The following is a 24579-nucleotide window of genomic DNA, read 5'->3' on the forward strand; positions in this document are numbered from 1 at the left end:
CAAAGTATATGTGAACTGCTGTATGAAAAGTGAATTTACTCTGTAAATCTTCACCCAAATCAAAATAAAATTTAAAAAAATAAAATAAAAAGAATATTATGAAAGAATAAAAGAACATTTTTGCTTTGGCAGAAAAACACATACATTTCTAGAACTTGAAATTTTAGTCTTAATACACTCATGTCTTTTTTCTTGCTAAATGAACCCTAATTTTAGATTTTACTCTAGATGTTGAATTAGCGATTCAAATTTCATTGTTTATTGAAAGATCAAAAGAATGTTATCTGTGACATGGTTTTTGTTATCCAAGCAAATATATCATAAAAATTTGAAACTGAACATATGCAATTTTTTTAACAAAAGGATACAGTAGCAAATTAAAGTGAAGTTTGGAAATCAGGTCTATAAAGGCTAAATGCCAAGCCTTAATGGCTCCTGCCTACTAAATGGACTGGCACTATTACGTTACAGCACAAATAAAGAATAATTACTACAATACATTCATCAACAAACACAAAATTTGCTTTCATTTTGCCAGAAATCAGATTTGGGACAAATACTCTACTTGAAATTATCTCTGCACAATTGTTATTTGAAAATGGTGATAACTATTGTGCTTTCTGTACTTCAAAAACAAACAAGGTGTTAAGAAAAAGCCAGGCACAGAGCACTAATCAAGTAAGTAGCAATTAAGAGTTCACCAAATACAATTTTGCAATATGACTTAAGAGTCAAAAAAAAAAAAAAAAAAAAAAGTTGTGATCCTACCCTCAAAACTTCAGAATTTTATTTTAAAAAATCTACTCTCATATAGAGAATGTGCTGTAGATACACATATAGTTCATATATAGACATATATAACTATATATAGTTCATATATAGACAAATATTTATTAGAAAAATTTACATTTACATTTAATGAACTCTAAAATATGATTTGTTAAATGGATGAAATAATAATTCAAGCAAGGATTTTGCCAGACATTAGAAAATGTTTGCAGAGATAGTAATAGATGAAAGACATTTTAAACACTTTTAGTAGCCACTTTTATGTAAATGTTGCTCCATAGAAAACAAGGACAATAAAATTTGCCAGAATTTTTACTTTGTTACTTAAAATAATATCATAAAAAGAAGCTTCTTCAACTAACAATGATATGTGCAATTAGAGGTAAAATTTATCATGTGTGGCAGGACATTGTCAAAGATATATTCTTTTTCCTGCATGTGACTTATAGTGGGATATTTAGAAGAATGGCAGAATTATAAAAACAATCAAAATTAGTCTCTATATCCTCTCAACTCAAAGTGTGGTCAGTAAACAAGGAATATCAGCATCACTTGGTAGCTGATTAGAAATGCAAAAACTAAGACCCGACTTTAGACCGATGGACTCAGAATCTACTATTTTAGCACAGTATCCAGGTGATCTTAACCTAGATCTCACTTTAACAAAGTGATCTTGCACTTTAAAGTTTGAGAAGTTTTGCTCTACAAACTTCTTCTTTAATTCATTTATATGCATTTATCACATTTATTAGATTACTACAACTGAAATTTTAAATTCAAGCTTGTGGTTTCTAATCAGATTGTTCTAATCAGGTTTCTAAGCAGATTGTTTAAAAAAAAAATCAAGTAATTTTTGAGCTCTTTAACACAACACATGATTGTTCTTGGTCCTATGAAGAACCAGAAACAAGTGGAATGCATATTTCTGACATAAAATGATATGCAGTCTCATTGATCACATATAGATAATCAAAATATTATGAGCTGTTTTTTTGTCAGGATAACTGTAAATACAATAGGATGGAAAAGAAGAACAGATCAATGTGACTTGGAAACATCTCTTTGAAGGAGTAGAGGAAATCAGACACAGGGGACCAAAAAAAAAAAAAAAAAAAATCCTGAGAAAAGATACAGAGAATTGACAGATCAAATCTACAGAGACCCTTGAAAAACTGGCCTAGGAATTTTTACTTTATTAGACTGCTAATTAAAAGTCACTGTAGTTTTTAAAACTCAGTGACACAATGAGAGTGTGAAGCTTAGAAAGATTATCTAAAATGAATTATTGTAGAGAGGAGCTTGAGTCAGAAAGACAATCTAGCAGTTAAGAGTCTGAGCTATACATGTGGATCTGGAACTTATCAGCCTGTAGATGTGGTGAAGAAGCAAATGAACCCACCAAGAATTAAGAGAAAAAGGAGAAAGAGCCAAGAACAGACAGGTTTAGTAAACATTTAATGAACAATGACTTAGAAGTCTTTTCAGTGAAATGAGTCACTAAAGGACATATACTGTACAATCTCACTTATCTGAAATATTTCTGCTTGTCAGTGATGAAACAATGGTGACTAAGACTTGGTCCTTCCCCTGAAGAAGCCAACTCAGGTAGCTATGGTCAGGAATTAATGTAAGACGAAAAGCCAACAAAGAGACAAAGGGGCAACCAGAAGAGATATTGGAAGACTCAAAGAGCATAGTATCTAAGAAATCAAAGGGCAAAACTTAAAGTGGAATATCCAGGCAGGCAATGGAGGAACTTAAATGAGTGTCAGAGGCATCTAAATATCAAGGAAAAAGAGGATTTAGTACAAAATCAATTTGACATATTTTGAGAAAGAGATACCAGTTTATGTGTTCAAAACTCTAAATTGTTACCTTCTTTTCTCAGCTTCTCAATTTACAGCCTAAACCGTAGGGGATTATTGTTGTTGTTGTTATGTGCCAGTGAGTCAGACCCGACTCATAGCGACCTTTCCTTGGGTTTCTGTGGCAGTATCACTACAGAAGTAGATTGCCCCATCTTCCTTCTGAGGAGTGGCTGATGGGTTTGAACCGCCAGCCTTCTGGTTAGCAGTGAAGTGCCTTAGGCTGCGCTACCAGACCTCCCAACTGTAGGGGATAGCCAATGCTAATATAAAACTGCTTGCTAAAACAAGATTTGTTCTGAGAAGACAAGTATTGTACTCATAGCATGCACATTCATCACTGCACCTTCCTTATGCTCCAAAAAACAACCATGACATCACAAAATAAAACACCTTATCGGCAACTTGCCATCTTCTATAATTATATGACTGCAAAGTCCACATTCTCAAAGATTAACTCTTCAAGACACTTGAAATTATTCACAAAAGAATCTAACAGCAGTACCAAAAGGGAAATACAGTGCCTTACAACATAAGTAGTTTTGAGTTTGGGAAGCTATAGATTTACAGTTCATCTTTTATTTAATTGTTCTTATAGGAATAACACTTCACTTTCTTGGCATATGCTTACAACACAGTATCACACAAAAACCTCTAATAAAATGAAGAGAATACATACTTTCACCAAAATCATCACAGGTTACCTTGCTAGAACAGTGTTAATTACTCTTGTGCAAGTTCTTTCTAAAGCTTCTGTTTTTCATTTATGAATTTACTTCTGGGATCAGTGATGTCTAAAGACAATTTAGGTATACATGTAATGCAAATGCATTAACATTATGGGAACTTTTAAGGATTTTATCAGGTAAACAAAGTCTGGGGTTTATCAAAGCCTATCAAAATGACATTTCTGGAAGTGAAAACAATGTCTCATGGTTATAACCATGAACAATACATAATCTAATGTATGGTTCAATGCCTTACATTTATACAGGCATAGGTTGAAGATATTGCAGGTTTAGTTCAAGACCATCACAATAAAGCAATTATCACAATAAAGTGAGCCACATAATTTCTTTGGTTTCCCAGTGCATAGAAAAGCTATGTTTATACTGTATGATATACTCTGTTAAGTATGTGACAGAATTAAAGAAAATTTTGAAATATTGTGAGAACTTCCAAAATGTGACACAAAGACATGAAATGAGCACATGTTGTTGGAAAAATGGTGGTGATAGACTTGCTTCTTGCAAACTTGCCACAAACTTTCAATTTGTAAAAAATGCAGTATCTATGGAGTGCAATAAAACAAAGTGCAGTAAAACAAGGTATGTCTGTATTCACCAAACCAAACTTAAAACAATAAAAATGCTTGACAATTACTGAGCATTTAATACATATCAAACACAATCCTAAGATTCTTACATATATTTTTCTCATTTAATCCTCACAAACTACCCTAGGAGATAGATGTAATTATTATCCTCATTTTACAGATGAAGAAACAGAGGCCCAGAAAGGATAAGAACTAGCCTAGTACTTATAAATACTAAAACTTAAGAATGAGTAAAGAAAACTTAACAAAAAAGCAAATAATCCAACCAAGAAATGGGCAAAGAACTTGAATAGGCATTTATTCAAAGATACACAACAAAAACATGAAAAGATGTTCAACATCATTAAGTATTATTTTTGTTATTAGTTGGCCATCCCATTAGGGAGATGCAAATCAAAACCACAATGAGATATCACCTACCCCCTACTAGGATGGCTATGATCAAAAACAAGTGTTGGAGAGGATATGGATGCATTGAAACCCTCACTCATTGCTGATGGGAATTGAAAATGGTACAGCTGCTGTGGAAACAATTTTGTGGTTTCTCCAAAAGTTAAACATAGAACAACCCTACCATCCAGCAATCCCATTCCTAGGTATATATCCCAAAGAACTGAATCCAGGAACACAAACAGAAACTTGTACACCAGTGCTCTTTGCATTACTCACTAAAGGGTGAAAACTAGCCAAGTGTCCCTCACAGATGAATGGATGAACAAAATGTGGTATACACGCATAAGGCAATATTATTCAGCCATAAAAAAAGAATGGAGTTCTGATACACAATACAAAATGAATGAACCTAGAAAACTTTAGGGTGAGTGAAATAAGTCAGTCACAAAAAGCCAAGTATTGTTTAATCTCATTTATAGGAAATATCTAGAACAGGCAAACGTATAGTTATTAGTGATTACAAGAGCTGGGAGGAAGGAAGAAAGGGGAGTCATTGCTGAGGGAACACTGAGTTTTTGTTCATGGCAGTGGAATAATTTAGAAATGGAGAGTGACGAATTTGCAAAATATGATGGATATGATCAAGATCACCGAAATGTATACTTAAAAAATATTGACTTGACAAATGTTGTGTTTTGCATATAAATACATATATATACATGTTTACTATGATAAAAAAAAATCAATGAAGTAAATTGCTTTAAAATTGCCATGTTTTGTAGGTTTTGTTAATGATGGGTGATTTTGAGATACCATTCATTGATCAGTGGACTTGTTTTTACATTAAGTCTTTCGACAATTGCAAATAACATCAATAATTAAGACTGTGACCTACCTTTATCAAAAAAACCTGGCAATCACTGATATAGTCATATTCCAACCCATCAAAAGAATGATAATGTCGGTCCCCATAAATTGTGCACACTGCTGGACATGGATAATATGTGCAATTGAACATCCCTCGTCGGCAAACACTATCAGAAAATAACAATGGTTACATTTCTAAGAAACTGTGTTCTAACTATTGTTTCTCAAGCAGTAGAAACATTAGAAGGTTTGTACTCAAGAGTGATCGGTAGCTTTAACAAATATTGTCATTTGATTCCAATAACATCTATTATATTGACAAATTAGGCAGGTATTTACCACATTGTTTAAACAATCAGACTACACAACAAGGCAAGAAATTTTGCCCAGTTTATACAGACAACAGGTGATGGTATGAAAACTTTAACACAGGGCTGGTGGTAGCCAAATAATCACAGTGTCATCTCCTCTGTTTCAGTCAATTTAAACAGATTAGCATGACTTTGCTCACAAGTTTCAAATCTTTGTCCAAATTTGAAGGAAATTATAAGTCAGGTTGTTGTTTTTTATTTAAAAAACCCAGTGTTATCTTGCCTTATTTCCAAGCAGAAAGACTTCCATTAAATGTGATCTTATACTGGAAACATTTCTCATAGTTTCTTATAAACTTAAGATAGTATTTCCTATTAAGTCTTCAAATTGTCATACTTCAACTTTTCTTTTGGGCTGAATAAATATGCATAAAGATAATGTTTGGATTCCTGGGAAACAGAAGCTCTCCACCAACTCCTGAGTGTCTTTACAGACTTATTTGCTAAGGCTTAATTTATTTTCTTTTTGAAGTCAGTCACATTAAGTGAATACAAGATGACTGAGACTTAATTGCTTAGGAAAAGTTTGTGAAATAAATGGATCTCATTACCAGGTATAACATGGTGTTGCAATCACTTCTCCTGAGAGGTACTCCCAGTCTTTCCAGATGCATGGACAGCTGTCAGGAACATAGCATTTTCCTTTGTGCTCTGCCATTCTTACAAACGAAGAAGTAAATGCCATTTAGTGTAAACTACTAATTTCCATTTTAAAATAAAACATATCAGTAATCTTGTTTTATTCAACACCATCCATATTTATTATAGATGTCATACACATGACCCACTGAAAGGCTGAATCCAATCTTTCTCACTCTTTTCTCCACAGTGTTACCTTTTTTATTATTAAGGGAATGACTGGAAATGATATTTTAACCTTTTCTTTGTTTTTATCACTTAGTACAATAAAATGTAGATAGAATCCTACATCTCTAGGTAAAGTGGATTATTCTGAAATATATATAGTTAGGGAGGAAATGATGGCCCTTTTCTTCAGTTTGTTACTTAAAAGTGTTTGTGGGATGTAACAATTTTTTGACAAAATAGTAGTAAATTATGAAATGGATAACATTTGCTGTTGTGGATACAGAGAATAACCAAAAGCTCCTTTGTGAGTGGTGAAAGTTAAAATCACGAGCATTAGTTTAATGTAGGTGTATTTCAAATCAAAATTCAGTGTATCAGTGCATTCTTCATTATTAATACAATAAGTTTTGAATGTTAGTTTCCTTTGTGGAGCTACTTCCTTTTTGAAAGAGTATCCCATGGAAAAAAACAAAATATCTATGAGTATAAAATTAAAACAAAACATTACTTATAATCTCAAGGAAGATTTAATTTTTGAGTGTTATCAAAATATTTTTATCTGTAGGTTAAATAAATAATAGTATATTTGTTGTTGTTGTTGTTGTTGTTGTTATGTGCTATCGAGTTGGCCCAACTCATAGTGACCCCTCCTTGGGTTTCCAAGGCAGTATCACTACGGAAGTAGATTGCCCCATCTTCCTTCCGAGGAGTAGCTGGTGGGTTTGAACCATCAGCCTTCTGGTTAGCAGTCAAGTGCCTTAGGCACTATGCTACCAGAGCTCCCAATAGTATATTTAATGTATTATATTTCAATACTTTTAATATAAATGAATATATACATTTATATTTCAACATTCTTAAAATTATTTTCCAAAATACCTTTCATAGCTACTAAAAATAGTTCTTTTTAATTTGCTTTAAAATATTAAAATTCAGTGCTGTGAAAATCAACACAAACGTATTTCTTCTCTGTGCTCTTTTTTCCCTCTTACAGCTCCTCTAACCTAGCACTGCAATTCCTCATTTATGTGTAGGCTGTCCACTAGACTGTAAGCCACTTGGGAGGACTATGAATATCTTGTTGATGGTTATGTCCCAATGCCTAACTCATAGTGGATTCACAATTATTGAGTAGAAGTAAATAGATCAGCCAACAATATGTTATTGTTGAGTGGTGCAGAGCTGGTTTCGACCCCTTGTGACAGGGCAGGACTGCTTCCATAGTTTTCTAGGCTGTAATCTTTACTGAAGCAGTTAAGATTGCCAAGGCTTTCTCCTGCAGAGCAACTAGGTGGTTTCAAACCACAAATCTTTTAGTTAGCAGCCAACTGCCTAACCATTGAGCCACCAGGGTTCCTTGCCTGTCCACATAAATGGCACATGATCTTGTTTGCATGTCCCCTTTCAGACCAGCAATGCCCTTGATTCCCCAATTGTTTAGGTGAGGCGAGGATTGTCTCACCTAAATGTCTGCTATGGCAGACTAAGTAGTGGATTTAAATTGTTCTGCTGATGGTTGCTGAGTGTTTCATGAATAACCAAAGCTGGAAGAAGGAGAAGAGTGCTATGAGCTAAAAATCACTTAAATTATTGGCTGTGAGCACACTTGGGCAGTGAAGTAAATACTACAGTAAATATTTACGGAGCACCTACCATATGCCTAGAGCATGGCATACAGTCAACCATCCCGTGAAGGAGATATTTTATACCCATTTAAAAAGAGGACATTAAAATCCCAAGTGGTTAAGTAACTTGCTCTGAAGCTCTTCAACTAGTAAGAAAAGGGGCTAATATTTGAACCCATTTTTATGTGACTGTTTCCACTATGCTACTTTCCATTTGTTCAATTTCAAGTGATTTCTAAATTAAAATTGGTGCTCTTTTGTAGACAATGAACTGCTGGCAGTGTCAGAAGGCCCACAAAAACAAGTGATATTGGGCTTGTTGTGTTGTTGTTGTTATGTGCCGTCAAGTCAGACCCAACTCGTAGCGACCCCTTCTTGGGTTTCCGAGGCGGTATCACTATGGAAGTAGATTGCCCAACCTTCTTTCTGAGGAGTGGCTGGTGGGTTTGAACTGCCAGCCTTCTGGTTAGCAGTCAAGTGCCTCAGGCCCTATGCTACCAGAGCTCCCTGATACTGGGCTAATTGTTCCAAAATGAGCCATGGTAATCACAGGTAATACCATACACATACCCACTGCTGTCAAATTGAGTCTGACTCATAGCAACCCTATAGGACAGGATAGAACAGCCCCATAGGATTTCTAAGGCTGGAAATCTTTACAGAAACAGATTGCCACATCTTTCTCCTGCTGAATGGCTGGTGGGTTTGAACCACCAACCTTTTGGTTAGCAGCCAAGTGTTAACCACTGTGCCACCAGGGCTCCTTAATCACATATATTACCATAAACAACTTTATAATAAAAAACTCTATGTAATAAAATTATTTTCAGGTCACTCAATGTCTTTTTAGTCAATTCCAACTCTTTATTTTAATACAATACGAGAAAGTAGGACAAAACTCCTTAAAATTTTTGTAATGAAATTTGACCAGTAAATACATAAATCATTGTTGAGGTAAAAGTCAAGGGTGATAGTAAATAAATATATTTTAAAATAATCACATTAAGCATAAGCATATGAAACAAAATTCAGATACGGCTTTATTTAATCAGTACCCCTGAGAGGAGTGTATCCCTAAGATTCATAATCAAATCAAACAACACCATAGTTTTCAATTATTTTATCATAATAAAGGTTTTGTTTCTCTTGTCCTTTTTACTAGAATGTAAGATGCTCTTCTGTTCTATAGCCTGATTTCTACCTGCCTTCATTTTCCCATGCATGGGCAATTGTTCATTCGTGACCCTCTTTCTCTGCCTCCTATATCCTTCCTTTCAAAAGAGATTGATAGCAGTCCCAAGTTACTTGGCTTTTTGACCTATTCCAAATGGGGGCCATTTAGACAAATGCAACTCTCCTGGGGGAGAAGGGAGGGGAGGAATACAAGACTTCTCTCTTCTTTGCTCATGGTTTATATGAGCTGGCCCAGGAATCCCTTTGTGGGAACATGTTCATCGAGGAAGAATGGGTGACCTGATTGCCGTAGGTGACCCTGCCTCTATTCACTACCAGATGAGATCAATGAGGCCAAAGTTTGTGTGTGCCTGCAAGGAAGCTAACAGACACCAGAGTCTGTAATTTGCCTATCACATGAATTAGGCATTTACACTATTAATGGAATTTTATGAAGATGAAAGTATATTACTCTGTTATATAATAGTGACTCAATTACTGAATATTTATGTGTGAATGTATGTGTGTATATACATACATACACACACACACACACACCTCACAATTCCTAGTTGTTGCTTACAGGGAACTTGCAGAAAAATCACTCAGTTAACAGCAACAGATTTGGGATTTGAACTGCAGTGTGTCTGAAGTTGGGGCCTCACTCTTAACCATTGCCCTATGTAGCCTCAATATGCACTTTATTTTAAGTAACATCCATAAGACAAAGATGTTGGCATCAATATTATAGCTTCACATCAACAACAGTGCCAGCACAAGAGAATATATAAAAGATCAGTGTTTAAAAGTACTTTGAATTAGGAATGGCTAATTGAGCTACTTTCCCAAAATTGCATTTGAATTGGGGAATAAATGTCAAGTCCATCCAGAAATCAGTTCACTCCTCAATTCAATGTATTACTTTAATATTATGTCACGATGTTAGATGAGCATAGCAAAATAATTATAATAGTTCTTCTAAAAGCAATATTGGCTCTTTCTGTAAATAATGTATTTAAGAGTTACATGCCTTTCTTTCAAATCCCAAAAGTTCCGTATTACCAAGAAAAATTGGCTTACCCTGGAGCACAAACACATCCACTTATACAGGGTGAAGATGGGGCACAAGTGAAGTTCATGGCCAGGTTTGCACATGTAGTCTCACAATTTATACCACCAGCTGGTAATTCAGGGTCAGGAAATCTGCAGTCAAAGAATTGTTTTCCTTCTGGGCAGGCACGAACTTCAGAGATCAAAAATACAGATGAAATACTCTTGACTTCTTATTCACCCATAGACAAATACTCATACTGACATGCATTTGTCATCAAAACAAAATTCATAATAGAGTGTTTTACCAGTTGTTGTTAGATAAAACTCTTACCCTGTGATTTTTGGTTGATGTGCTTACAAACATTTCCTAGACAGATTCTCTTTAGTCTCCTATGTTTCCAAAACCTGTTTTGAGTCGGAAATCCTTAGCTGCCCTCCATAAGGCAGTAATTAAACAACTAGTAAATAATTTTCTGAGGTCAAGAAACAGGGTATTTTGATTCATCCAAATATGCATTATTAATTCTAAAGACTAAGAATTTAAACTTTTACTAAGCCACAATGAGCACCTGATACTTCCACTTTTGAGTAGTCACTATTTAGATTAGTCCTCGCTGTACTGTAGAAGCGCAGGAGCAGGTGTAATTGTAGCCAGGAGAAGGGCTACCCTGTTCCTCTGGGAAGATTTCATGCTGTCAGAGATCAAACCAGGCTGGAGTAGACACTTGTAAATCCCTCCACCTGCCATCCCCCTTTTTGAAACTCTGAGTCATCCTGAAGCAAACAGGGAAAAGAACAAAATGCCAAACAACTACTGAATACGTGTGGAGTCCCTGACGGTATATATAACATTGCCCTGAAAGCAGTACTAGGATGGCATGAATCCTCATGAAGTAAATATAGGGACATAAATTCAAAGCTACTTTATAATAATATATACATGACCACTCAAATAAATAGCAAAGCAATAGCTTACAATTCCTTTTATTAATACATATTCTTCCTGTCCAGTAAAATCAGTGAAAGCATTGTTGTTAAATGCCTAGAATTTTTCAACAGGGGCTAAGAACTTGAGGCTTTAGATGTAGTAAAAATAAACAATATGTGTTATTGTTGTTTTATGTGCCCTCCAGTTGGATCTGACTCATAGCGATCCCTCCTTGGGTTTCTGAGGTGGTATCACTATGGAAGTAGATTGCCCAATCTTCCTTCCAAGGAGTGGCTGGTGGGTAAGAACTGCCAGCCTTCTGGTTAGCAATCAAGTGCCTTAGGCACTACGCTACCAGAACTCCCAAACAATATATAGTGACTCCTCCTACAGGGCACACAACAACAACAACATTATAGGGTTGCTATGAGTCCATGTAGAATTAACAGCACACAACAACAGAGCCTTCTAACATATGGGATCTTCAGGAAAGATAGTTAACTGAAAAAGGATGGTCTAGAGAGAGATGGAGGAGTTCTGGTAGCATAGTGCCTAAGGCACTTGACTGCTAACCAGAAGGCTGGTGGTTCAAACCCACCAGCCACTCCTCAGAAGGGAAGGTTGGGCAATCTACTTCCGTAGTGATACTGCCTAAAACCCAAGGAGGGGTCACTATGAGTCGGGTCCGACTCGACGGCACTTCACAACACAGCGACAGAGAGAGATGGCAGTACATCTCATTCCACATATCATTTTTGATTGATTGCTACTAGCCCCTAGAGCTTTGTTACAAATAATGTAGTACAGAAACCATCAGCATTTGCATTATCTTTGCCATACTTAGAAATGTAGAATTTGAGGGACCACTGGTGCCTGCTGAATCAGAATATGCATCTCAACAAGAACACCCAGGTGATTCTTATTAAAATCTGAAAAGTACTGATCTAGAGTAGAGTTTGCCAACTTCTGTGCCAACTTCATAGGTCACGACTAGTGCCTAGATACAGACGTTACAGCTCTTGGAGCAGCTGCTTGGTCTTAGGGCAGGCAGCATCCCTGAACTGATCAGCTCTGCTCTTAAGGAGCCTTCTCTGTTGACCCAAGATTGTCCCAAATACAATAATTCTCAATGTGAAAAATTAGGAAGCACTAGACCATGTTGAGAAACTCTCCCAAGGCTACATTCATGTGCAGTGGCAAGGAGGGCTATGACCAATGAGGGATGTCTGCCAGAAGAATGGGGCAATGTTAGAAGCAACCTTCTCCTTAAGGAAAATGCCTAAATCTTACCAGTAGAGGGTGTTGCTGGTTCATCACATTGCACAGTTCCATTTGAACACTGGCTAGTAGAAGTAAACAAATAGTTAATTTATGAACCCAAACGTCAGTTTTTCTGTATATCAAAAACAATCTAATGTACAATAACTGATTGAGTACATATACAAATGTTATTTTTTTGCCCTAAGAACAGTTTATTAATAAGCTATTAGCTTAGGCATATTTTGAACTTACACTTAAGTTAATGGCTCAGCTTTATTTCAGTCAAACAAATGTTTATCCAACACCCATACGTATAAGCACTTATATCTATGATAGCCATTGGAGATACAAAGACCAGGATTCGTAGTCTTTGTTCTAATGATTGTGTTCTAGTACTAGAGAAAAACATATAAATAAACTTTACACGGGATAACACATACAACATAGAATTATGTTTAAGATATGAAAGTAAAATAAGGAAAAATATATTAAAATCTGTTGATAGCTAACATCAGGGCAGCCAAAGGAAATGAAGTTTGAAAAGTATTGAAGAATGAAGGGAGATGATAATATAAATCTTGAATGGAAGGTTGAGCAATCTACTTCCATAGTGATACTGCCTTGGAAACTCAAGGAGGGGTTGTTATGAGTCAAATCCGACTCTACGGCAGTGAGTTTGGTTTTTTTGTTTGTTTGTTTTGTTTTGTCTTGTTTTTGGTTATGATATGAATAAGTAAGATCAGAGAGCACTATTATCATTACATTGTTGTATTATTATTATTACTATTATCCACTGTCTACTATTATCTGTAGGTACATTTGGAGCAATTGAGAGGGAGGTTAGGAAATGGGTTATAATGTGTCGTAGGGACATACAAAATCATGAAGGGGAAAACATTGTGCTATGTAACGTAAGTGATAATGGGAGAAGTGACAGGAGATGCGGATGGCAAAACAGCCACAGTCCAGCTCCTATTAGAAAGCTAAGATTCTATCCTTTACATAAGCCATTAAAGGTGCTCAACAAAGAAGTGACATATAGTTGGATTTGAATTTTAGAAAAATTTTTTTCTAGCAGCAATATGGAAGATAGAGTGAAGTTACATTTCCCTTATGATTTAAGTTCTAAAGCTGGGCATAAGGCAAAAACCAAATATAACCAAAATTAATTTTGAATATCCCTTAGGATGATAGAGCAGCACACCAACTATCACTAGTTTTTCCTCCAGCTTTGGACCAGACTATGTGTGCAGTAGTTGAGTCCTGATGAAGAAGGAACTCACACATAAGAGCCACGTCATATGAAAAATATGTTTATGCATCATTCAACACCAGAATGGAATTGAGAGAGATGATTCACTCACACCATAAATGGCACAGAACTGAGGGAGAGAGGGAAAAGCCACAGATCCAGAACTCCCATATCAGACTCATTTGGGGACATAGGCTTTTTGAGTGGAATGGCAATTAAGGTCACCCATACTAATTAATTTTTCTTTTCCTCATAGTGATAAATGCTTTCTTTGTTTTCACCAAGTTTAAATAAATAAATTCAATTCATTTAAATCAAAGAGAGATGTGACCCTTTGGTAAAATGGAAAGGAGCAAGATTAGAGGGAACACAAGTTAGGAAGGTCCAAGGGAGAGAGGGCTAGCCACATTGCTAAGGCAATGTGATGGAAAGCAGGAATGGATTTGAACTTTAAGTAGAAAGTAAAGCTTGCAGTCTTTGGGGATGTATTGGCTAAGCGAGGAAAGAGCAGGAGGTAAGACTCAAAACTGACTCCTCTTAGGAAACTCTAGATATTAATACTATCTACTAGAGAACAGGCAAGAGTTGGTTGCCTTTGTATATTGATCTGGTGGTGGGAGGGAGATAGAGAAAATGATAAATGTAAATTGAGTATTAATAAAAATCTGCTGTGAACACAAAACAAGCTGTAGAGCAAGGCCAGCAGCAGAGCAAGCACTGCAGATCCAGGCAGCCCGGAAGTGAATCCCAATTTTGTTACCAACCAGCTATGTGATCTGTGCTTAAACAAGTCATTTATCTCTTCTGTGACTCATTTTCTTCATCTATAAACTGGGATACATCTCTTAAGATTACTGGGATGAATAATATTTTAATAGATATAGAGCACCTAGAATGGTGTCAGAACCATAGCAGGTATGCAGTAAGATCAGAGAGCACTATTATCATTACATTGTTATATTATTATTATTACTATTATCCACTGTCTACTATTATCTGCAGGTACATTTGGAGCAATTGAGAGGGAGGTTAGGAAATGGGTATAGATAGGTGTGGACGGCTGCACAGAGGTAACTGAAATTTAACAGATACATTACAACTCAAGCAAATGTTATCTCATGAATGAGTATTATCTCACTAAACTCACTGTCGTCAAGTCAGATCTGACTCATAGCAACCCCTCCTTGGGTTTCCGAGGTGGTATCTCTATGGAAGTAGATGCCCAATCTTCCTTCCGAGGAGTGGTTGGTGAATTTGAACCACCAGCCTTCTGGTTAGCAGTCAAATGCCCTAGGCCCTATGCCACCACAGCTCCTTATGACTGATGACCCTGGGGAGGAGGTACAATTACTGCAGTGTGTGACAGTGTCCAAGTCCATTTGGAAGTTGCTTTTTGAGTGAGTAGCTGAACTAAAGAACTAAAGCCACCTAAGAAACACATAGTATTTGAACACCCACCTCACTTCTTTTATCTAAGAATTAAAACTGATCAAAGGGTTTCCTTTTCACCTTGTGAGACACTTAAACTCACAACTCTTTTGCACAGTTTTAAGTTAATACTTGGGTGTTCCATGTTGAAATGTAGTACCTGTATGGCTTTAAAGGTAATGCTGGGGTTATGTTTATTTTTTTAATTACAGACATCATATTTTAATTTATAGTTTTGTCATTTTTCAAGTATAGTCACCATCACTGAAACCTACCATAAGCCTGAGGGTGTGGGGATCAGCTCTCCAGGTTGATAAATGCTGCCCTTATAATGACAGCGGCAATGAAATCTGTATAGGGGACCAAAAAAAGTTTAAGTTAATAAAATAAGGTATAAATTTTAAATTAAAAAGAAAAAGAACTTAAATATTCAAGCATACCCTAAGCTCTGTATTGGTTGTTTTAAGCTGTAGTTAATTTCAGCAGTATTCTATGAGAATACACATAATCACATTACCCAATGACAGAAAGCATTTATTTGTGAAGTCTTGTGTGATCTCAGATTTTGTTTTCTAAAATGTAACACACAAGAAAATCTCTGAGTGCACTTTAGAGATGACTATATATATAAGACAAATGTCTTTATCTCATGGGAGAGTTGAGAAATTTCTGAGTGCAGACAAATATATCATGCTATTAAAGTTTCCACATGACAGTGAAACATAAAACTTGTTCATTTTGATTTGGCAAAAGCAGTTAGGAACAAACTTCGAGAATAACCATCAGATTCTGTAGTGCTTTCTATAGCTATTTGTAAACACATAAGGTTTAAAAAAAAAAAAAAAGATATTAAGAAATAAGAAAGACCATGCAGTCCATAAGAGGAAAAAAAAGATTAAAGAGTAGCTGTCGTCAACCTATTTCTGTGACTTACATGGGCACACAAAAACTAAGGGTGTCTTCATAGTATTTGCCTTCAGGACAGTTACAGCCTTCAGCACAATCATCATTACACTGCTCCAGGGAGGAGAGGAAAGCACAGGATCGCAGGCAAAAGGAGGAGCAGTGATGGTACAGCATGCCTCTCTGGCACACCACAGCTAAGAAGCAAGGAATGGCACTGGTGAAAGGTTTCCACAGAGGACAGAAGTAACTTCTCTTTGGTTAAAGGCCTGTGATAGACGTGAATCGTGGAAAAAATGACACCCTCCCTACCTCAAGGAACAGAACATTACAGAATCCCGGACCAGAAATACAAAAAACCAATTCTATGACAAACTAGAACTGTAACAGAAAAATTTAAATTTTATTTCAAAATACTGTAAGTGTGATATTTCATAACACTATTTAATAGCTCATACCATAAATTTTATTTAAGGCTTTGTTTGTTTGTTTGTTGTCTAAATAAATTACTTGGCCTCACAGTTTAAGTCTATTTACTCCTCTACCACCATCATCTTCTTTACAGCATTATTTATACTAAAAGGAAATTTTAGTTTTCTCCAAATAACACAAAACCTGACTTTATTATCTATACTCATGACTCTTATTTTCTGCCTTCTTAATCATATTTATATATTTTTTTAAGAAAGCTTGAGAGTTTCTCTTTGGGCAAAACTGAACTGATGACAGTAGAAAAACTCTAATAATTTGAAAGCATTCTTACTACAGACACTTAGCAAATGCTGGATGAAAAAGTAACTGAAAGTATTCTGAAGTATAGTTGACCTTCTGAGAAAAAATAGGGGAATGGAAACAGAATTCTCAGGTGGCTAAGTGAAGAGGGAAATAAAATCCCTGACTTTAAGTGAGTAGGGGAAGAGAAGATGGATTCCAGCAATCTAAGATCTTAGATTTAGTGCATATGGAAATGGAAGATGAAAGTGGGTCATTTATGAGTCAAGGAACTGGGAGACCTGTAACTTGGATCCTCAAAGCACTTCAACTTCAATTGAAAGAATGAAGTAAAGCAGAAATTACCAATCTTTTTCTGTAAAGGGCCAAATGATAAATACTGCTTGGCTTTGCAGGCCATACAATCTCTGCCACAGCTACTTAACTCTATCATTGTAGCACAAAAGAAGCCATAGACTATATAAACAAATGAAGGTAGTTGTATTCCAATAAAACTTTATTTACAAAAACACAGGTGGCCCAAAATTTGTAGTTTTGCAATCTGTAGTCTAGAGGAAATCTTCTCACAGTATGGGAAGATGTTAGGAAAGCTTATCTAACTCTACCTGGTCTGTGATGAAGTATTTTCTGAGAAATAAAAATCCTGCAGTTGGTATCTGAATTTATATTATTCTTCTATTTATGTTATTTTTGTCTTAGAAAACCCAAGGTGAGAAATTAATACCAAAACTGGCAAATGATATTCCTGGAATGTCTGAAAAAAGTTTTGTTAAACCACTGGGTGGTAAAGGGTGGGTGAAGGGATGCTCTCAAAATCAGGACCACAAAATATTCTTACCAAAAATAAAAAGACCTACTAACGAGTAGTTCACAAAAAAGAAATTATAGAACACATGAGGAAATAATTCACCATGAATGAGTCAGCAGACCCACTAGCCATGAGGATTAGCACCCCAAGAATTCGAGATAATTGCCTTTTTCACAACTTACCTATATAACTACAAATCACCTGTGAAATTATATTGCATAATATTTTTCTATACTTGCTAATATTTAGATATGAGAATTCCGTAAGAATTTTTTACGTTTTTAATATGGCAGCTACTAAGTTGTTTTTGTTGCATATTTCAAGACATATAGCTGCACTCCAATTTCGTTTTTAACAAAAATTGTCAAAAGTTGTTCTTATTCAACATATCTCCAATTTTAAGAAATTAAGTTTTTCATTTTCTTTGCATGTTCACACATTGTAAGAAGTTTAGAATAACTTATATGCAATATTGACTGTGGACTTTTCATTTGAAAAATGAAGGTAGCAGTTACAAAAGCAAAACTCTCTAAAGCGTTACCTGAGAGTTTTTAATCTGTGCCATGGTACTCACCACAGAATGAAACTTGAGCTCTAAAATCAATGGAAACACCACGCTGGCCACAGAGATAGGCATAGTGAGCAAGAGCATTGCATAGGCAGGCACTTCCACACTTGCATGCATCATGTCTGCATAGCTGATAGTACAGCCCGGGGCTAATGTAGAAATGGCAAGGAGCAAAGAGCTCCTGGTGGATGACATCACAGTGTGCTGCATACCCGACTATCAGACAAAGAACTTCATTAGCACCTCATTCTCTAGTCCAGATCAGACCTTTATTATCAAGTCAGAACTATTTAAGCCTCTTAATTTCTACTATAGTGTATTACTTAAAACAAGAATGCCATTATTTTCAGATTATACAGGATTTTGTTTTTTCTTCTTGTAACATTAGTAACAGCACTTAATCCATATTTACTAGTCCTTTACAAAAAAAAAAAAAAAAAGTGTATTGTATTATACATGAGCAACATGAGTAACAGAAGGCTGAAGGCAGCAATGACTTTAAATACCATATTGTCTTAGGATCATCTTTGTTGTTGTTGTTATGTGCCGTCGAGTCAGCCCCGACTCATAGCGACCCCTCCTTGGGTTTCCGAGGCAGTATCACTACGGAAGTAGGATTGCCCAACCTTCCTTCCGGGGAGTGGCTGGTGGGTTTGAACCGCCAGCCGTCTGGTTAGCAGGCAAGTGTCTTAGCCACTATGCTACCAGAGAAAACCTCATATAAAGACTTAGGGAGTATTAGGAGGTTTATCTACAGGCATCCAAACATCAATAAAAGTGGTGACAGATCATGGATTTTGTGACAACGTCTTAGAATCCACAATTAAGCCAGAATGACTGAGGATAATTTTACTCCAACAGAGTCTGAGTGAATGTAGGTAATGTGGCAGATACTAAGTAGTCATTTAACCATACCTCAATGTCTAGCATATAATAGGAGCTCAAAAATATTTGATAAGTGAATCTATTAATGCATGAATAAATGAATGATGAATAGAATCTAGGGATTGGAACATATGTTAAAGAACAGGAGACATACCTATCAAGCCATTTTGGAGGTCCTGTATAGAAACTTCTTAAAATTTGTTAGTTTTACATTTGAGAATCACTGATTATTCATGGTAGTAACCAAGTTTTATAAAACAATACAGATCCCAATCTATATGACTTCAAATGCAGGATTTTTAAGCCAAAAATATTCCTATTAGCATCAAGTAAAAGAGTAAATCAAGAAAAACTCTGTGCAAAAAATTTCTCAAAATCCACATCAGAATTATTAAGTTTTATCTACAGACTTTCCTTTCTTTGTAGTTCTTCCTGAATTTACTCACTGAAATGAAAAAAGAAAAAAATATTTCATAGCACAGGTAAAGATGTAATATCAGAAATATATGTGATAGGAGATGTGTCACGGGAAGAAAAGTGATAGATAATACAGCAAAAGGTCATGTGAAATTGAGTTGCTGTGATGTCAAAAAGGGAAGTGAGAAAGAAGCAAACTGAACAAGACTAGTTCATGGAGAAGGAGTCAATTGAGTGCGATTAAAAGCATTAACTCATAGACAGAAATTTAGTCCAGCTTTTTTATTGTAGATAGAAAAAAAAAAAAAGGCCAAGAAGATTAATAATCTTGTGTTCTTTCCACTGCACCAACTCTAAGTTAATAATAAAGATCATGTGACAACTACCACAAACCTCCAAAAATCACTTTTAAATCCAAATTTGTACTGATTTCTAATGAATGCTCATCCAATATTAGTCATGTATTTTAAAAAAACTACATAAAATGGGGGGGAAAGCATTATTTAACTAAATAAACATGTTATTTATTAATTCTTTTATCAAAGAACAAATCAAAATTACAACAAAATGTATTTAAATATTCACATTATCTTTTTTTATCACACAGTGATTCTAAAAAAAGGGATGGGGAAAAGAAGAGAACCAATAAAGTCCTCTTTTAGTGAGCAGTCAGTTTGCTGTGACTTAGTGAAAATATGGCCAAAAAATCGCTGGCATGTGAATTGCATTGTCATTGCAAATTGGATGAAGAACAACTATCTCAAATTGCTGTCCATTTGATGGCATAAAGTGTCCTTGGATCACTGACTTCTTGCTTATGAAACTATAATGTATGCTTTGACTAGGGGCTCAAAAATGAAGGTAATGAGCGTGAGAAGCCACATGAGCTGTCACACTACAGAATCGCAGTAGAATGTCCCATAACTATAACAAATTTACTAGTATATTTTCAGAGATTTTTCTTTAACATTTAAAGAATCTGAAAGTATTAAAAGAATCTAGCTCCCATTTGGGAAGACGGTATTTCTGAATATCTAAAGTAAATTTTTGAATGCAAAATGATAAACAAAATAGTCACTTTTTGGTGTTCTGTTTTTAAAAGAACCTAGAGTACATAAAAAGTTACTCATAAAGGCATACAATTAATCAAAATTGAATATGGAATGGCATTGATTTTATCATAATGAAGAAACCTAGAATATAAAATCATTATTTAATTTTAAGAAATATAGTAATAAATAGAATGTTTCCCTATGTTTACATGTAGAAAAGAAGGCTTACTGTTTTGTTGATTAATGTTACAGGGGTCCACCACAGGGACATGAACAGGTGCAAAACAAGTGGAGGAAACTCGCCACGCATTTGCATGAAGCTGTGGGGTACCTTCTATCATGCCTGATGGAGAACTAGAAAACAAAAATAATGTTCATCCACTTTGAACTCATATACTCAGAAGGATTTTATTGTGGAAAGTAGACTATATATATATATAAGATTATATATATATATAATATTGAATAACATGCTAACACTGCCTCCGACCTCCAAGAAATCTGATGAATTAAGAATCATCTTCTAAAGCCTCTGAATTATTTCTTTCTCAAGCATTTGTGATGTCTGCTAGCACAGCACACTAGCAGACAATTAGAAACAAGCACAAAAATATTGAAGGGAAATTTACAGGAGACCATACTAAACTTGATAAAATTATATTTATAATCTCATCTTCCCTACTTCCCTCTTTCCTACCAAATACACCAAGAAAGAATAGTGTTATCCTATTTTAGAAGCTGTATGTATTTACCAAACCCACCTTCTTTGGTTATATTATAGAGTGAGAAGTACAGAGCACCCTTCATCAAAGAAGACTCCTTTAGGATGCAAGGATGAGGAGAAACTGTATGTTATGTGGTACTTCCCAGAATCCAAGCATTTTGAAATGTAATCTGGATTACACCATTATTGCCCTTTCAGTATATAGACATAGAGGAGTATAATATAGTTCATGTGTCATTGCAGATCATAGTTTCATTAATAAAATAAAACAACCAAGAAAAATAAATAAATAATGTTCACCTTTTTCATTCCTTTTTTGGTAGTCATTCAATTTTTGGTACTCTTCTCCAAAAATTGAAAGAAAAAGAGTACTATTTTTTTTTTATTTTATAAAGAAATCACAGAACTTGAAATAGTTCAAAGGATACAGATGGTACTAACTTCCTAGTATTGAAACTTTAAATCAAATTGTGGACACACATTTCTTATTTAATCTTAATTTTAGCTCTGTAAAAAAACGTTCATTCTCCCCATTTTACAGAGAAAAAAGAAACTTGAAGACAAATTAAACTTGACACAGTAAATTTCAGACCAGGATTCAAACCTAGATTGCACTGACTGAATAAAAAAATCATTCAAGTAACCAAAATGTTAGTTGTGTGTGGTTTGAGGGCATAAGAGGAGCAGGGTTGGGTAGTTTACATGATTCTCTTTAGGGTAAAGACAAATGTCTCGAAATAAATATCCATACTTCTAACTCAATATTTCAATTTCCATTACTAGGCCTGAAGTACAGAGTATCCATAGTAAATAGGGCAAGCAATGGAAAATTGAAGAAAAATAGGATAAAAGGCACCCTTCATCTGAATGGGCTCACATCTTCAGTATCCTCAGCAAACCAAATGGAAGAGAAACACCTACTTCCAAAGTCAAGTTTATCAATGACAACAATGTTTAGAGCCAAACACTGAAATTCCACTTCCAACAGCCATCAAGTTCTATTAATTTATTGGCCATCATTTACTAAGTGACCATCATTATTGGACATTATGCCATATAGTGTCAAAACTACTTAGGGAATCAAGTTTGACTTGGTTTCCTATAGGAAGCCTTTGACCATACCTCAAGCCCTGACTGCACTAATTGCCACAACATGGCCAAGTAAGTAGAATAGGCTTTATCTCAGCTTTCTATAGTGTCCTGATAGATTGACTACTTTGATGATCATTTGACTAATTGACCATCAATCATAAGGATTTTCTCACCACAGTGACCAAGGACAAAAATGTAAGCCTAACAGCCACATAAAGCATCTGACAATGCCTGTCTCTCAATCCTACCCTTTCTTCTTCCTTTCCTTTTCCTCTTCCCCCCACACCAAATCTGTCCAGAACTATAAATAATCACAACAAAGACCTAATCCAAAATCTCATTTCACGAATGAAAACACTGAAACTCAGAGAAATTGCACGACTGGGGCTAGCAACTTTTCTTATTCTTTCGCTCTCCTGCTCTCTCATGCCTCTCTCTGAAAAATCATCAAATAGGTTAATAGTATGATGAACGTAGTCAGGGTTCACAGGAACAACTGACTCAGAGCTTGGTTCTTGTGTCTCATTCCATTAAAAAAGAGAGAGAGAGAGAGAGAATGTAGGTTCATTTTTTTTTACTGCATTGCAGTTTGTAAAATAACCTTTCTGCTCACCACAGCTGACTTACTATAACAAGGCATATAAAACACATTTCAGTATTTCCCATTCCACTATGCTTGCAGATTCTCATTAACCTCTGTGAAGTAAAGGATTTTAACCAATTATGGCACAAAGCTAAACAATGTTTAAAAGTTATCTCTAACTTGGAACTATTATTCTACACTGCTATCGCACTTGAATGTTTACACACTAAGGAGAACAGTGCCTTAGAAAGAGGCAGACAGATCTGCCATCTGTTAAACATTGACTTCTAACCCTTTCTGACAAACAAGGGAGAGAAATAAGGCTTATGTCTTTTCTGGACATCTAGCCAAGCTGTTTAACTATAGTTTTCAGTTTCACAAATGTGATAAAGATATTAATAATCTGACCTAGATATAAATAAAATAAAAAGACAAAATAACTGAAATCAAACTTGATCACATGGGAGCCAGATTAAATAAATTCTCTTTTGATATTTTTAAATGTAAATGCTAGTTCTCCTTGCTTATCCAAATTTTCTTCGCCATGTTCCTCTACACGTTCTACCACAGTTTAATTTGACTGTCTTTTAGGTTCTACACTAATTCCTGGGAATCCAAGGACCAAAGATGATTCTTATTTGAAAGTCCTCATAGTTTTGTGTATGAATCAAACAGATAAGCAACAAATTTTCATAGGTAACAGAGAGTCAGAATTAATTCTGGTTGGATGTGAATAAGCTTTGTAGAGAAAATAATGTCTGAGTTGAACTGAACAATAAATGAGTGTTCACAACAAAGATTAGAAGGGGTAAAGAAACCCAGGCAGGAAGAAGAATATATACAGATGTGATTATTGATTATATATGTGTGTGTGTATGTGTGAGTGCATATATATATAAACAACAAATATATATTTGTTGTTGCTGCTGCTGCTGTTGTTGTTACTAGGTGCCTTCAGGTTGGTTCCAACTCACAGTAACCCTACGTACAGCAGAAGAAAACACTGCCCGGTCCCACACCAGTATGATAGCCCTTGCTATACCTGAGCCCATCATTGCAGCCACTGTGTCAGTCCATCACATTGAAGGCCTTCCCCTTTTTTGCTGATGCTCTGCTTCACCAAACATGATATCCTTCTCCAGAGAATGGTCTCCTCTAATGGTTGTTAATGAGTCTTCCTCCAATCCTGATGTCACGTTTTTCTTCATATAGTCCAGCTTCTTGGATTATTTGCTCAGCATATAGATTGAATAAGTATGGGGAAAGCATACAACCCTGACACACTCCCTTCCTGATTTTAAACCATGCAGTGTGCCTAAGGCACTTGACTGCTAACCAGAAGGCTGGAGGTTCAAACACACCAGCCACTCCTTGGAAGGAAGATGGGGCGATCTACTTCTGTAGTGATACTGCCTCGGAAACCCAAGGAGGGGTCGCTATGAGTCGGGTCCGACTCGACGGCACATAACCACAACGACAATGAGTGTCCCTTGTTTCATTCGAGCGACAGCTTCCTGGTCAAGGTACAGAGGTTCCTCATGAGTACAATCAAGTGCTTGGGAATTCCCATTCTTCTCAACGTTATCCATAATTTGCCATGATCCACACAATCAAATACCTTTGCATAGTCAATAAAACACAAGTAAACATCTTTCTGGTATTCTTTGC

General features: G+C 35.6%; 1 protein-coding gene across 1 annotated transcript in view; it reads right to left on the reverse strand.

Annotated features, from left to right (window-relative positions):
• Positions 1-24579, reverse strand: part of OTOGL (otogelin like) — a 251434-nt gene that overhangs the window by 171990 nt on the left and 54865 nt on the right. Inside the window, exons 18-25 of the mRNA XM_007953174.2 lie at positions 20742-20866; positions 18165-18374; positions 16082-16247; positions 15423-15497; positions 12498-12550; positions 10307-10469; positions 6173-6280; positions 5279-5417 (exon numbers count right to left, since the gene is read on the reverse strand). Of these exons, the coding sequence (XP_007951365.2) occupies positions 5279-5417; positions 6173-6280; positions 10307-10469; positions 12498-12550; positions 15423-15497; positions 16082-16247; positions 18165-18374; positions 20742-20866 (1039 nt within the window). The remainder of the gene's footprint in view (positions 1-5278; positions 5418-6172; positions 6281-10306; positions 10470-12497; positions 12551-15422; positions 15498-16081; positions 16248-18164; positions 18375-20741; positions 20867-24579) is intronic.

This window comes from Orycteropus afer, unplaced genomic scaffold (assembly GCF_000298275.1).
Source record: "Orycteropus afer afer isolate SDZICR_OR568_19922 unplaced genomic scaffold, OryAfe1.0 scaffold00375, whole genome shotgun sequence".
Lineage (NCBI taxonomy): Eukaryota > Metazoa > Chordata > Mammalia > Tubulidentata > Orycteropodidae > Orycteropus > Orycteropus afer.